Genomic DNA, 12,708 nt, shown 5'->3' on the forward strand with positions numbered 1-12,708 from the left:
TTGTAGAAATCTTCAATAGCTTTGACACTAACGGAAGAAAAAAATACAGAAAAAAATGAGAAACACCGGAAAATGCGCAGTAGTAACACAATTATTAAGGGTTTTCATTTATTTAACAGGAGGGAAAATACTCAAATCTGGGATTAATTTAGAAGATGGGGGAAATAATTCATTTTAATTAAGTATATATGAAGGAATTGTATTTAAAATAAATCTTCATGTTCAGAATCTTTACTCGAAGGAGAATATGGTTTTCGCAGAACTGCGGCTGATACTCACTTTGTGTCCAGTTCCTTGATTTTCTGTGAAAAGAAAGAATGATTTTGAGACATTAAACTCAACTCCAACACTGACGTAGTGTTCTTTTCGCGATAAAAGCCCAAGACGGAGACTCACCAGCAGAGCAGCAGGGCTCTCACAGTCCAGGCTGCTCTTGAGCTGCAGCAGCTCCTGCTCCATGTTGGCCATCGTCTGCTGGTTCTGCTCGTCCTGCAGAACCAGTGTGTCCAGGCCCTGCAGCAGGCTCTCCTTCTGGGCCAAGAAGAGGCGGAAGGCCTGCTCCTTGTTGTGGTCCAGCAGCTCCTGCAGCTCCTCGTACTGCTTCTCCAAGTTCACCCTGGTTTGCTCAAACATTTCCTGCGTCAAGTGAGGATATTGTTGACATGTCAGCACGTTGATTTCCACTTTCCCAAATGTCCTCCCCCCTTTGACAGCCTCTATTTTACTACATTTCCAACCACTGATTATTTCTTCTATGACTTTTTAAAATTCTGCATTAATAAATTGTGGATTTATTGTTCTGATTTGACTGCCCCAAAAATTTTCTAATCCAGGAATAGAAAATGTGGCACCTCAGCATGTGTCTTGGCTTTGGCCGCGCTGGTCTTTGTGTCAACTTGCTTCTTGAGACTGGATGTGAGCTGCTTGGACCTCCTTGTGACCTCTTCCTGCAATCATATTTCATAATCAGTTCCCATTGCATTTGAGAGAACATGAAACACTTTGACTTTTTCGCCACATTGGATGAATTAAAAAGGCAAAGGGGTTGTTCAGCTTGATGAAAAGCACCTGCCATAAATTTTTCCTTCATTCATTCATTCATTCATCTGTAACCACCTGTTCAAGCATTTTATGCACAATGAACATTTTTTAAGAAGCGAGACTAGACACTTACAATGTGTTTCTGGAGAACATCCTTGAATCTGGCAAGTGCGTGTCTGTGGTGATCCCCCTGGATGAGACACTCGTCACAGAGGCTGTCGGTGCAGGTCGTGCAGTAGATCATCAGTGGCCTGAGGTGCGAGTGGCATGTGCCGCTGGGCTGAAGAGTGTCCCTCAGGGAGGGGAGTGTGGACGGCCGCAGAAACGTGAAGAAGGGCTTCGTGAAAACCATCTTCGGCACCTATGCAGGTCAGGCTCTGGATGCACCTAGGACAGGTGTCCTATGACTTCATCTCTGTGCTCCCAGCCGTTATATAGTGATGAACCCACACAGGGCGTGTGATTCCGGGGTAGGAATTCATCACAATACAGAATGCGGGCGTACTGAAGGCGTTTCTGTGGAACTGATATGGTTCTTTTTTTTTTAATAAAAAAAAAATAAAAAATCCTGTTACTGCTGGTTGTCACACCCATCCGGAATCAGACACATCTATATTTGGTAATCTGAATAACTAGTAATTTGAGCCCATTTTGCATGGTTATTTAATCTAGTGCTTTGATCTACTTAGTTTGAATAAAACATATACAAATGTGGATTTCTGTTTTAACCTGTCTTAGCTTTAATATTTCAATGTTATTGTAATGTTATGATCCGGAAACAAGTTAGATGTTACAAAGTTAAACTGATCGCCTGAATATTGAAATCAATAAATTGATTCAGTCTTTAAGAACTCAAGACTCAACACAAGTAAGATATTATGAACGAGAAAGTTAATTTGAGTTTTAATTTATCTGGCAGAGTGGTTCAGTGGGTTGTGGGTTTGAAAGGAACCCTTGCTGTGTGAACAAACAGGTTGCCCATGTGTTCTCCCGCCGCTAGATTCTAAATCAGTGTGTACAAGAGGCTTTAGCTCAGGTTCAAGTGCACCTGGTAACAGGCTGGTCTCCCACATTATCGTGACTTGTTAACATGGAAGCCAAATATGTTTACATGGAAGGTGCCACTCTCTGTCCCTTTATTGTTCTGCTGTCCCACACACCCTTCACTCACCCCATACTGTTCAAAATACTCCTCAAACCATAAAAATGTAATGTTTTTCTTTGAGCAAACTCTACCAAAGACAGTTTGGGTCAGCTTGATGTGAATAAACTCGCTGAACCAGTAACTTTAAACACGCAAAGTGTTTTAATAAAACTGTTACACAATCAGTGATTAACTCCCTTTTCACATTTCTTAAGTTCTGCTATTACAACCGCAAATTCTGACATTGTAGCCAATTAAGGGTAACGACAAAGAAACTGATAACGTAGAACTCTCGGTGTGGTTTGTGTCAAAATATATACTCCCTCTTAGAAGGTAACTGTACTCTATTAAAGTTCTGCAGTTAAATGTAGAATACTTTACTTGATCTTCTATGCTTCAAGAGTGTTAATGCCATAAAGGCAAATGAGAAGAGATGCACTAAGGTGAATAAGAGAGAATTAATCACCAAGGAGGTGACCGAAATACACACCTGAGCTAAAACCACATAACATTTCACAGCTCTGTGCTGCAGATTCAATTTTGGAACAATTTGACTAGCTGGACAATTTCCAGGACTGTGTTAACAGTAGCTTTAACTTTGAAATGAGGGATCAGTTTATTTTACTGACATAATCCTCGGATATAAATGCTTTTTATGCAAAACAGGTACAGCCTAATTGAGGAATGGTATTTACCGCTAGTCATTCAAGTGAAAGACTGAAGTGTGACATAACAACTGAACATGGGGGGGGAACTGGGTGTGAGTAAAAAAACGTCATACTTATAACTAACTGAAAAGAGAACTTAAGGCAGGGCAATTTAGTTGTTCAGGATAAGTATGTGTTAAGCTCTTCCCACGGAAACCCTTTCACTGTGCAGTACAAAGGAAGACATCCGAGACTGGATTTTCAACACAAATTCAGAAAAAACATATTAGTGTGCTACATGCCCAGGGTTTCACCTGGCTTTTTAAACACTTTAACGGATGTGCAATTAAGGCAAACACCATAGTGTATACTTACTTGTTTATTTCAGACAAACCCATTATTGCAAGAATGTTAAATAAATGAAAATAAAAAAGCTCTAAGAGTGAGCAAAAAAATTATTTGGAGTGGGGGAAGGAGGGGGGAAACTGACAAGTCCCATTTTTACTGCTTCTGATATGATGAATAAAATGAAAAGTTCTTAAGTGCACTGAAGGAAATGTTGGGAGGGACCAATGAAAACCGCTGTGACGACACAGATGTGGAACCTTGACGCGGTGCAGATAATCAGCAGGACAACAGGCCACATACAGTGAAAAATGAGGGGGACCTTATTGCCATTTCTGCATGCATCTGAAAACAGCTAGGAGACTGCAGGGAGTGAAGGTCCGTAGAGTCCCACCCTGACAGCGCCATCTGATGGATCTTTATATGTCATGCGCCTGCTTGTCAATCTTGGACTTCAAGTGTTCCTTGTATGCCAAGATGTCTCTGTTCCACTTAGTTATGGTCTGCTTCTCGCAAACCCAGATTTCCCGAGCAACCTGGACAGAAAGGAAGAAAGTAGTGGTACAGGAGACAAACCAACAGGCAATAATATGGCTCACTGATAATATACAAATTTCAAAGAAACACTTGAGTAATGATAACGGACAGATCATACCTGCTGGATGAGCCTGAAGTCATGGCTGACCAGCATCATACCACCTTCAAATTCATTGATGGCATCGGCAAGGGCATCAATTGTTTCGATGTCCAGATGATTGGTGGGCTCATCGAGGAAAAGCATGTGGGGGTTCTGCCAGGCCAGCCAAGCAAAGCAGACACGACACTTCTGGCCATCAGAAAGGTTCCTGATGGGGCTCACCTGATGGAAAAGACAGGATCAAATATACTGATATGGGATGTTCAGACATGAAGGAACAGTTTTTAGTAAACAAACATAAGACTAAGACTATATAAGGGAACATAAGGGAAAAAAAAATACTTCTTTCACCAGTTCCGAGTTCAGCTCACCTGCTGTTTTCCCGTCAGTCCATAGCGACCGATGATCTTCCTCATCTCCTCCTTCTCCTTGATTTCTGGGTAGCACTTCATCATGTACTCCAGGGGAGAGAGGTCGAGCTCCAACTGCTCTGTCAGGTGCTGTAAAGAACCCACAAAAATGTAAAAGCTTGTCAAGCCCAGAATCCTGAAGTTTTTTTTTCTGGTCTGACTACAAAAATGCAAGTAGCCACTTTTACCTGTTAACATGAGAACTGACTATCGTAATTAAGAGTTCCTGGGGGTTCACAGTTTGACATGCACTGAAAGTTTTTGATGCCTTACACATATCAAGAGTAATGGAAATAAGTATCCCAAAATTAGATTCAGAAAAACTAATGAATTTTTCAGATCTTTGGAAACATTTCCTGTGAATTCAAGTATAACCCCATTAACAGTGGTTACAATTTCAAAGGCAGTTGGGAAGCACTATGGAGTTTCATTACCTGGTGATATCTACCAATTTTCACATGAGAGTGCTTCCTGATCATACCGTCAGTAGGCAGAAGCTACAGAGGGGGGAAAAGGGGGGGGGGGGGCAGAGACTGTTACAAAGGCTTTTTTACAAACAATTTCTTTGCCTGCCACTTGAACACATGCAGCTGACACCAGAGTACAAGCGAAATTTGATTACAAAGCCTTACTCCTCTTTACAAAAATTAAGTGCCATTGATCCAGTTCATGAGTATTCACTAAAATCTCAAAATACACAAGCACTCTAAGGGTACCTACCGATGTTTGTTTCAATGAGTCGGTCATGGTTACATGCAGTATAAAAAATGTGTCTCCAGATAAATATCAGGAAGTACTTCTTTACAATACAGTAAAACAAGCCTAAATTTAGACACAGAGACACCCACCTCTCCCGCCAGGAGCTTCAGCAGTGTGGACTTCCCAGCTCCATTGGGGCCCACCAAGGCTACTCTTGTGTCCAAATCAATACCAAACTCTAGGTTCTTGTATATGTATGGCTAGAACAACAAAAACCAGCAGGGACAGCAGTCAAACCCATGTCATCACTGGGAGGACATATGTCATAAAAGATCAACTTCGCCATGGTGGAGTGACACAGGACTCACCGCACTGTCAGAGTATCTGAAGCTCACATTCTGAACCATAATAACAGGAGGGGGAATCTTCCCACAGGGAGGAAAATAAAATGACAGGGTCTGAAGAGACAAACATTGGGAACATTAGCCATTACCAAGGAACTGAATGACAAAAGGTTAGCCTTTTAATGTAAATTTGTTTGAGAAGCTTATAGTTAAGACTAATCTGTTGGATCAGATCATTGCTTCAAATAGTTTTAGTCAAAGTACCACCACACTTTCATTATGAGGGTGCAAGAACTGGGCCTTCTGTTAACATCTCACCATGGCAGTAAGCCAACATGTCAGAGACAACCACTCTAAAAAAAACTGTAACGACTGAAATCATTCACAGTCCTACAAAAGCAAATAAGTTCTTCCATAATTTTACTGATTATAACAGTTCTAGAAATAAAACCACAAACAGAACTTGGCAGAGATAGCCACACTTAATTCTATTGAAAACATGGAATGGCATCAAAACAGTTATGGAAGTGTATCTTGATCTAGCCAAGACCCAAGAACTAACTATATTACCTACCTTGTCATTCACAACACGCTCAGTCAAGCCTGAAGCTACCATCTTCTGCAGGGTCTTCTCCTTGCTCTGTGCCTGTCGAGCCAGCTTAGCTGAGCCATGACCAAAACGTGCAATATAATTCTGAAGAGGAGGGAACAAAGCCCACAAGTGTTTATAGCACTGACAGCACAAACATGTAATTTACATTACAAACTTGAGCCGTACTCACATAACTGTAAAGATCCCCTGTGCTGCACTGGGGACACTCAGGCAATATCAAGTTCAGCCACAGGGTGGCGCTGCATACCTTCATGTGTGCAATTTGGTCCTGCTCCCAGTTGTACCGTTTCATTTGATTCTCTTCGAGCTCCTCCCTGGTCTTGACATACTGATCATAGTTACCCTTGAGTACAGAGAACAATTTAATAAAAAAAAAAAAACGCCTCAATGTAAAATGTTACAACAGAAAACCAGGGGCTTAAAGAACAAAACCTCACTATATAAACTATATTACCAAGACTCGTAGAACTACAGAATAGAGCATGCTCCATAAAAAATTTCCACATGCTCATATAAACCCTTTTAGACACTTTTAAAAGAATTGTGTTTTTTCCCCCCCCAAACTAAAGACAGAACTGTCTGCTGACTGTACTGGTGAATCAGATAAACGCTTCGGTCCATTTTTGTCAACGCACCGCTACAGCGAGAACACACTGCTCTGCAGCGGCACTACAATTCGGCCTTTTGTTTACATCATGACACCACAGTAGCTAAGCAGACAGTTAGGCAGGGCTCAAACAGACTACCTCTTAGGTCGATATTCTGAGCCTCAAAATTGTTGCGTTTATATGTCTTGGCCTTCTTCCTCCTTAATTTGCTTATACACATAACGGCCCCCCAGCCTACCGTATAATACTTCAGTTTCCGTTGATGCAGATGGATGATGTTGGTGCACACCCCGTTGAGGAAGTCTTGTGAGTGGGAGATCAGGACTAGAATTCTTTTAAACCTTCAGAGACAGAGAGAGGGGGGGGGGGAGGGGGGGAATTTGTCCTAATATTCATAACTTCAAGTTAAAGCAGGACATACCAAAGACTCTGCTGGATCAGAGTTCTGTCAGTCAGAAGCAGGCCTTTCACCTCAGGTATAGGCAGACAATCCAACATGAGACTGATGTGGCCTTGGACCAACTCTTTGTAATGCTGTAGCACTGCATGGACAATGAGCCCTTTTACCATTCAGACGTTAGTCTGTTCTGTGCTCCCTGATGACTCCTGTATATAATTAATCAATCAATTTCAACTGACTCACTGTCTTAGCTCCTCCTCTAGCCAGACACAGGCATCCAGGTCCAGATGGTTGGTGGGCTCATCCAGGAGCAGCATGAAGGGCTTGATGAACAGTGCTCTATGGCCACATTGGTAGACAAGAATGTCAGGTTCAGCCATGAACCATACAGAAATATACAGAAAACATATTAAGGACAATCAAATCAGAGCTGCACAGATCAGTCTTTCGCTTCGGTCCTTTTTGTCATTGTGCCGTTGCACTGTGAACACACTGCTTGGCAGCGACACTGTCATTCGGCCTTTTATTACATCATATCAAAACAGCTCTGGATACCTATGATATTAAGCTGCAAAGAAGGGCTTTTACAGGTAGCACTGAAATAAAACAGCAAATACAGAACTTTGGAACCTCCCATGTGAACTATATGTGCTCGTGTGGTGAGCCAGTGGCGTACCTGGCCAGAGCAACACGCATCCGCCAGCCTCCACTGAAGTCCTTGAGCTTCTTGCGCTGCATGGAAGAACTGAAGCCCAGGCCGTGCAGGATGCGGGAGGCCCGGACCTCGGCTTTGTCAGCATCCAGCTCCTCCAAGCGCTCGTAAATCTCCATTAGCTTCTCACACTCCGCTGCAAAGACAGAGACAATTTAACTGCGGACTCTATTACCCATCTCATGATAAGTCAAAGTGCCACAGTGCATCGCCCTTAAAAGAGTTTAATATACAACTTTTGCTTGGTGAAGGCAACCTCTTACAAAATGTACCTCTCTCATTTAACACTTCACATGACCAGTCCAGGTGAAGCCAACAAAAAGAGAGGGAACAATGTGTCACGCCTAGGAAGTAAGACTGCCACTAACAGTGCAGCTCACATGGTAACGTGAAAACACGTGTCCTATGGTAAACTCCTGAAATTCACTGAGGAGATATGAACATTTCATTTTCAAATTAACATGACTGAACACTACCTGAGGTCATTCCTACCAGCAGCCATTAGGCTCTAGACCTAAAACTGTCAGGGATCTATCAGCCCCTTGTCCCAGTGGCATTGAGCCATCAATACTTTTTATTTATTTGCAGTCACTGTCTTTTAACACTATTTATCTATCTCTGTGTTATTTCTTCTGTCAGTATTTATGTACATGCTGCTATAAACTTGCGCACACACACACACACACACTTTCAGAACCGCTTGTCCCATACGGGGTTGCGGGGAACCGGAGCCTACCTGGTAACACAGGGCGTAAGGCCGGAGGGGGAGGGGACACACCCAGGACGGGACACCAGTCCATCGCAAGGCACCCCAAGCGGGACTCGAACCCCAGACCCACCAGAGAGCAGGACTGTGGTCCAACCCACTGCGCTACTGCACCCCCTCTAAACTTGTGCAATTTTCCTAAATTTCCAATGTAACAAGTAAAGACTAATAATGTCCATTACAAGTTTTGCCGTTCAACATTAGATAAGGGTACAGAAATCCATTATAACTAAAGAAGATGTGGAATATAATACTTAACTGTTCAAAATCTCAGGACTAGGCAACAAGGAAAAAAAAAAAAAAAAAACCAAATTAATGTCTTGCTTTTTAAGCAAAAAAAAAAAAAAAAAAAATGCAGTTACATATACAATATAGTAAGCATACAAACTTACAGTCCTCGTGAGCTAGGCGCTCTGCCTCCTTTTCCAGCAGGATACGTTCCTCGTCAACCTCCATGACACACTGAAGAGCAGTCTTCTCACTGGGAGGCATCTCTCTAGTGAGGTGGTAGATGTCTATGTGCTCAGGAATGGGGACTTCACGATGGCCAATTGCAGACAGCAACATAGACTTGCCTGAAAGAAGGGAAAAGGCTCTGAAGAAATGCATGGGACATGATTATCAGATCTAACAAATGCAGATTCTTGGTGATCCAAGTTTCCATCCTTTCAAGTATCCAAAAAAATTGCCTTTCTTTAATGCTGTGGTCTACACCAGAAGTTTCCTGTGTGAATGACAAAAAAAAGACTGACATTTCATTTCCATGACAAATCTAATGAATTTCAGAATATGTGGACACCTTTCTGGAAGTTGTTAAAATGTGCTGAATGATGATATATTGTGACCTTTTGACTCAGAGACCTCACTCTATGTATGTGGACATATTTGTATGTTATTGGTGTCCAGTTTTTCTGTATGCTGCTGCTACTCTGTACTGTTTATAAAACCAATATTTTAAAGACAAAGTTGCATTCCTCTTCAAAAATTATGTTCAATATTGCTGAACTTGAAAGATTTACCTGTGCCATTGAGACCGATGAGGCCATAGCGACGGCCTGAGTTCAGCTCTAGGCTGGTGTCACTGAGCAGCTCCTGGCCGTGGAAAGTCAGGGACAAGCTGCTGATATGCACATCTGTGCTGTTGGGGTGGGACGCCAAGACCCCTGTCACCGCTCTTGCCTCAGTCTTCTTCATTTCAAACTCATCCAGCTCTTTAGTCAGGCTGGCCACCTCTGCCACAAGATGAAGAATGTTTCTTCAAATGATTCAGGAACTGGAAAATGCCCCTGCCTTAGCACATAATGTACTTCCAGTCGTGTCTAGACTGTTGCTTCAAAAAAAGAATTTTTAATGCCTCCCCCTTCAAGTCCAACACTCAAGCCAACGTATGAGAGGTGAACAGACAAAGCCTGCTCTGATGTGCATGCTGTAAGCTGCTCAGTTCTTTTCACTCTACTGGTTGTAGACTTTGAATATTTTAAGCATGTGATCTCGCAAACAGCATCTCTGAAGACATTCAGCTAACTCAACACACCATGCTGTCCAAGAAGAAGAGGACTCCAACAATCTCACGCAGTCAAGGGGCCAATGTATGCTGCCCCCTCCCCAAAAACTTTACAGGCATTTTTTGAAAACCGTATTTTTCAATTTTGTCTAAAGATTGTATCATTTGAATAAAACTGGATGTGAAATTCAATTCAAAAGGACGAATAATAAAGAGAAATTGTCCAAGAAAACTACGACCTCTCACCATTGTCTGCTGTCCCATTCTCTTGGCATTCGGGCTTCTCAGCTTCTCCATTCACCTCATCTGGCTTTTTGGTACGCTGACGGGCCTTTGCTGCCTCCTTTTTCTTTGCTGCCTTCTTCTTGGCCAGATCGGACGGCATGGTTGCAGACCTCAGGAATAAGACGTCAAACTACAAGACAGCAACCTGCATGACAAAGAGCCAAAAGCTTAATCCTTTATCCAGATATTACTATACTACTAGATTACCTACAATGGGTTTGCATGCTGGTACAAAAACTAGCATACGACTATAATAATGGCAAGATTTACAACATTTTAAAATTAACTGACACTTTATACATGCTACAATTGTAATGAACCTTAATTTATTTTGGTTTTCCATGAAAAATTGAGTGATTTACAAATTTAATAATTACAAAACTAGGTAATTTTGAAAGCATGTGTATCAGCATAAAGGACAACACACTCTCAATGAACTTGACAGAAGTTTTCATTTGAGGTTTAACTACCTGATCAACTGGTAAAAGCGCTTCAACTAAAATTTTCTGCATTACTCTAAGGACATTTCATGATGATATGCCTTATGCCGAGTGATGCAGAAAATGATCATGACCTTGAATAAGGGTCTTGGTGACAGCAGAGCCCCGAGCACTAAGTCTTCCACAAACACCTGGAGTCCAGGAACTTATTCAACAAATCAGTCATCTCATCCCTGTCATGACGTCTGCTTGTCCTCCAACATTAATATGATCACAATTTCATATACTGAACAACGAGTTTACGTGACCACGGTGATGCTGTGGAGAAACTAACCTCTATGAGAGTTCTGTCATTTTTCCCGGGTTTTTACACACTACACTGTTGCATCAAGTTCCCTCCAAGATTCAATCTTTATAAAAAGACTGAAATAACGATCGTGCTACCGAAACCAGCCGATTCCGACTGAGCGAAAAAGGTGACCAAATATTTCTTCAGTCACACAGCACAGGGGCCAAGTCACAAGTGTACTTGAAAAAAATATGCGGTTGATGATTAAGGCGTAAGTTACACCATAGAAATAAATCCCTTCAAAAAACGTGGAATTTCTTTATGGTTGTTCTGAAAAACTAAAAAATAAACTCTGTTAGTTCTCTGATGTCAAAATGATATAACACAATGAAATTAGAGATACTTAGGGTGTGATTTTGCCGGCTTCCCCCAGGCCCGACATCCGCTTCGTCCGGTGCTAACAGTTAGTTAGCAACTCACCACACACAGCTAGCAGTTTAACATATTCACGAAGTAAATTCGATATATCTACACGGAGATCCAAGAACGGCATATTATAATGGGAAATTCAGCCAAAAGATATTATATCAAGTAAAATAACTTTAAAATAACCATCTGCAGTCAGTACCGCATGATGGCTTAGGCTAAGCCTTAGCTAGCCGGTTAGCCGCACCGTCGTTGAAAAAAACTGTTAACGTTTTTATCTTCTGGAGGTCAATACGTCTCTTAATACACTTATTGGGCGCAACTTTAATTTTACCTAGTTGAGACTGTATAAATAGTATGGAATAAGGTATTCCCTACCTTTTTCTCTTGACGACCGGCTACACTGAAAGGAAAAGAAATACTGTGTCGCGTGTCTGTAACACCGGCTCGAGAAGTGAGGAAAGAAGAATTTGATTGGCTTAACTACCGCGCGAGTCTGTCCTTCTTTTGCCAATGCGGAACTTTGGGACTTGTAGTTTTTAATCCATTTCTGAACAGAGGCCGTTGCAAAAATGGTTCTTATTGTTGGGCGGTTCGTTTGCCAGTAAAACGAGAATATAGCTTCAAGTATTATGTTGTTTACATATTTATTAGAGAAGTTACAAAATTGCTGGTCGGTAATAAGTGATTGTACAGCAAACTGAGGTTAATACTATGGCTGGAGGTAAGACTTGAACCTGTGGTCTAAAGGCAACAGCTTTAACCACTATGCTGCCTCCTCACCTCTAACTGTAGGACCCTTGAGTGAGGTACTTAGTCTAAATTACTCCAGTAAAAATTACCCAGTTGTATTAAAGGGTAAATAATTGCAGGTCTTTAACACTGAACGTCACTTTTGAGAAAAGCTTTAACTAAATTAACAAATGTAAATGTGAACAAGAAGATTGTGGGTGCAAGGGTTGGAATGGCAGTTTCCACAGCAGGTTCACGGGGAGAGGGGGTGTTCAGAAATCAGAAGCCTTTACCCTCCTGATGTCAATGCCCAGCCAAGACATGGTGGGGAGGCATCTGCTGGCTGTTCAGGAATCTTCTTGGAGGCCCTCAGGAGGAACCAGAAAGCATCGCTGAGGAGAGGCCTTGGTCTGCAACACTTAGCTTGTTTCCACAGGGACTTTCAAGAAAATAGCAGTTTTACATTTATTTATCTAGCAGACACTTTTCTCCAAAGCAACTTCCAATGAAGTGTTATCAGCCCACACACCTTATTCACCAAGTTGCCTTCCACTGCTAGGTCTGTACACTACATACAATGGGTCACTCATCCATACATCAGTGGAACACACTCTCTCTGTCACTCACATACTATGGGTGAACCTGAACAGCATGTCTTTGGACTGT

At 41.9% G+C, this 12,708-nt stretch overlaps 2 protein-coding genes across 3 annotated transcripts; both read right to left on the bottom strand.

Annotated features, from left to right (window-relative positions):
• Window positions 1-265: 265 nt before the first annotated feature.
• Window positions 266-1,439, bottom strand: LOC108937729 (tripartite motif-containing protein 59-like). The gene is made up of 4 exons (XM_018757841.1): window positions 1,175-1,439; window positions 852-947; window positions 397-636; window positions 266-302 (listed from the first exon to the last, which is right to left on the bottom strand). The coding sequence occupies exons 1-4, from the start codon at window positions 1,391-1,393 to the stop codon at window positions 276-278; spliced, it is 582 nt and encodes a 193-aa protein (XP_018613357.1). The 5' UTR covers window positions 1,394-1,439; the 3' UTR covers window positions 266-275.
• Window positions 1,440-2,842: 1,403 nt separating this feature from the next.
• On the bottom strand, window positions 2,843-11,762 carry abcf2a (ATP-binding cassette, sub-family F (GCN20), member 2a). Of its 2 annotated transcripts, none has more exons than XM_018757839.2 (15): window positions 11,689-11,762; window positions 10,117-10,300; window positions 9,386-9,598; window positions 8,759-8,941; window positions 7,565-7,736; window positions 7,132-7,227; window positions 6,727-6,829; window positions 6,128-6,223; window positions 5,842-5,961; window positions 5,292-5,381; window positions 5,073-5,183; window positions 4,659-4,721; window positions 4,186-4,314; window positions 3,833-4,036; window positions 2,843-3,713 (listed from the first exon to the last, which is right to left on the bottom strand). In XM_018757839.2, the coding sequence occupies exons 2-15, from the start codon at window positions 10,253-10,255 to the stop codon at window positions 3,597-3,599; spliced, it is 1,836 nt and encodes a 611-aa protein (XP_018613355.1). In that variant the 5' UTR covers window positions 10,256-10,300; window positions 11,689-11,762; the 3' UTR covers window positions 2,843-3,596. The 2 variants fall into 2 exon arrangements, with proteins under 2 accessions (XP_018613355.1, XP_018613356.1); XM_018757840.2 differs by having other exon boundaries at window positions 10,117-10,285; window positions 11,689-11,754.
• Window positions 11,763-12,708: the final 946 nt, after the last annotated feature.

The sequence above is a fragment of the Scleropages formosus genome, chromosome 7, assembly GCF_900964775.1.
Source record: "Scleropages formosus chromosome 7, fSclFor1.1, whole genome shotgun sequence".
Classification (NCBI taxonomy): domain Eukaryota; kingdom Metazoa; phylum Chordata; class Actinopteri; order Osteoglossiformes; family Osteoglossidae; genus Scleropages; species Scleropages formosus.

Bases quoted from the DNA above. Each gene is read 5' to 3' on its own strand.
- LOC108937729 (XM_018757841.1), bottom strand. From the start codon at position 1,393: ATGGTTTTCACGAAGCCCTTCTTCACGTTTCTGCGGCCGTCCACACTC. The intron at 637-851 runs GTGCCACATTTT...CACTTGACGCAG, and splicing joins AAGCCAAGACACATGCTGAG to GAAATGTTTGAGCAAACCAG. The intron at 303-396 runs GTGAGTCTCCGT...TTCTTTTCACAG, and splicing joins AGAGCCCTGCTGCTCTGCTG to AAAATCAAGGAACTGGACAC.
- abcf2a (XM_018757839.2), bottom strand. From the start codon at position 10,255: ATGCCGTCCGATCTGGCCAAGAAGAAGGCAGCAAAGAAAAAGGAGGCA. The intron at 7,737-8,758 runs GTAAGTTTGTAT...CTGTCTTTGCAG, and splicing joins GCGCCTAGCTCACGAGGACT to CGGAGTGTGAGAAGCTAATG. The intron at 7,228-7,564 runs GTACGCCACTGG...ATGTGGCCATAG, and splicing joins ATGCGTGTTGCTCTGGCCAG to AGCACTGTTCATCAAGCCCT.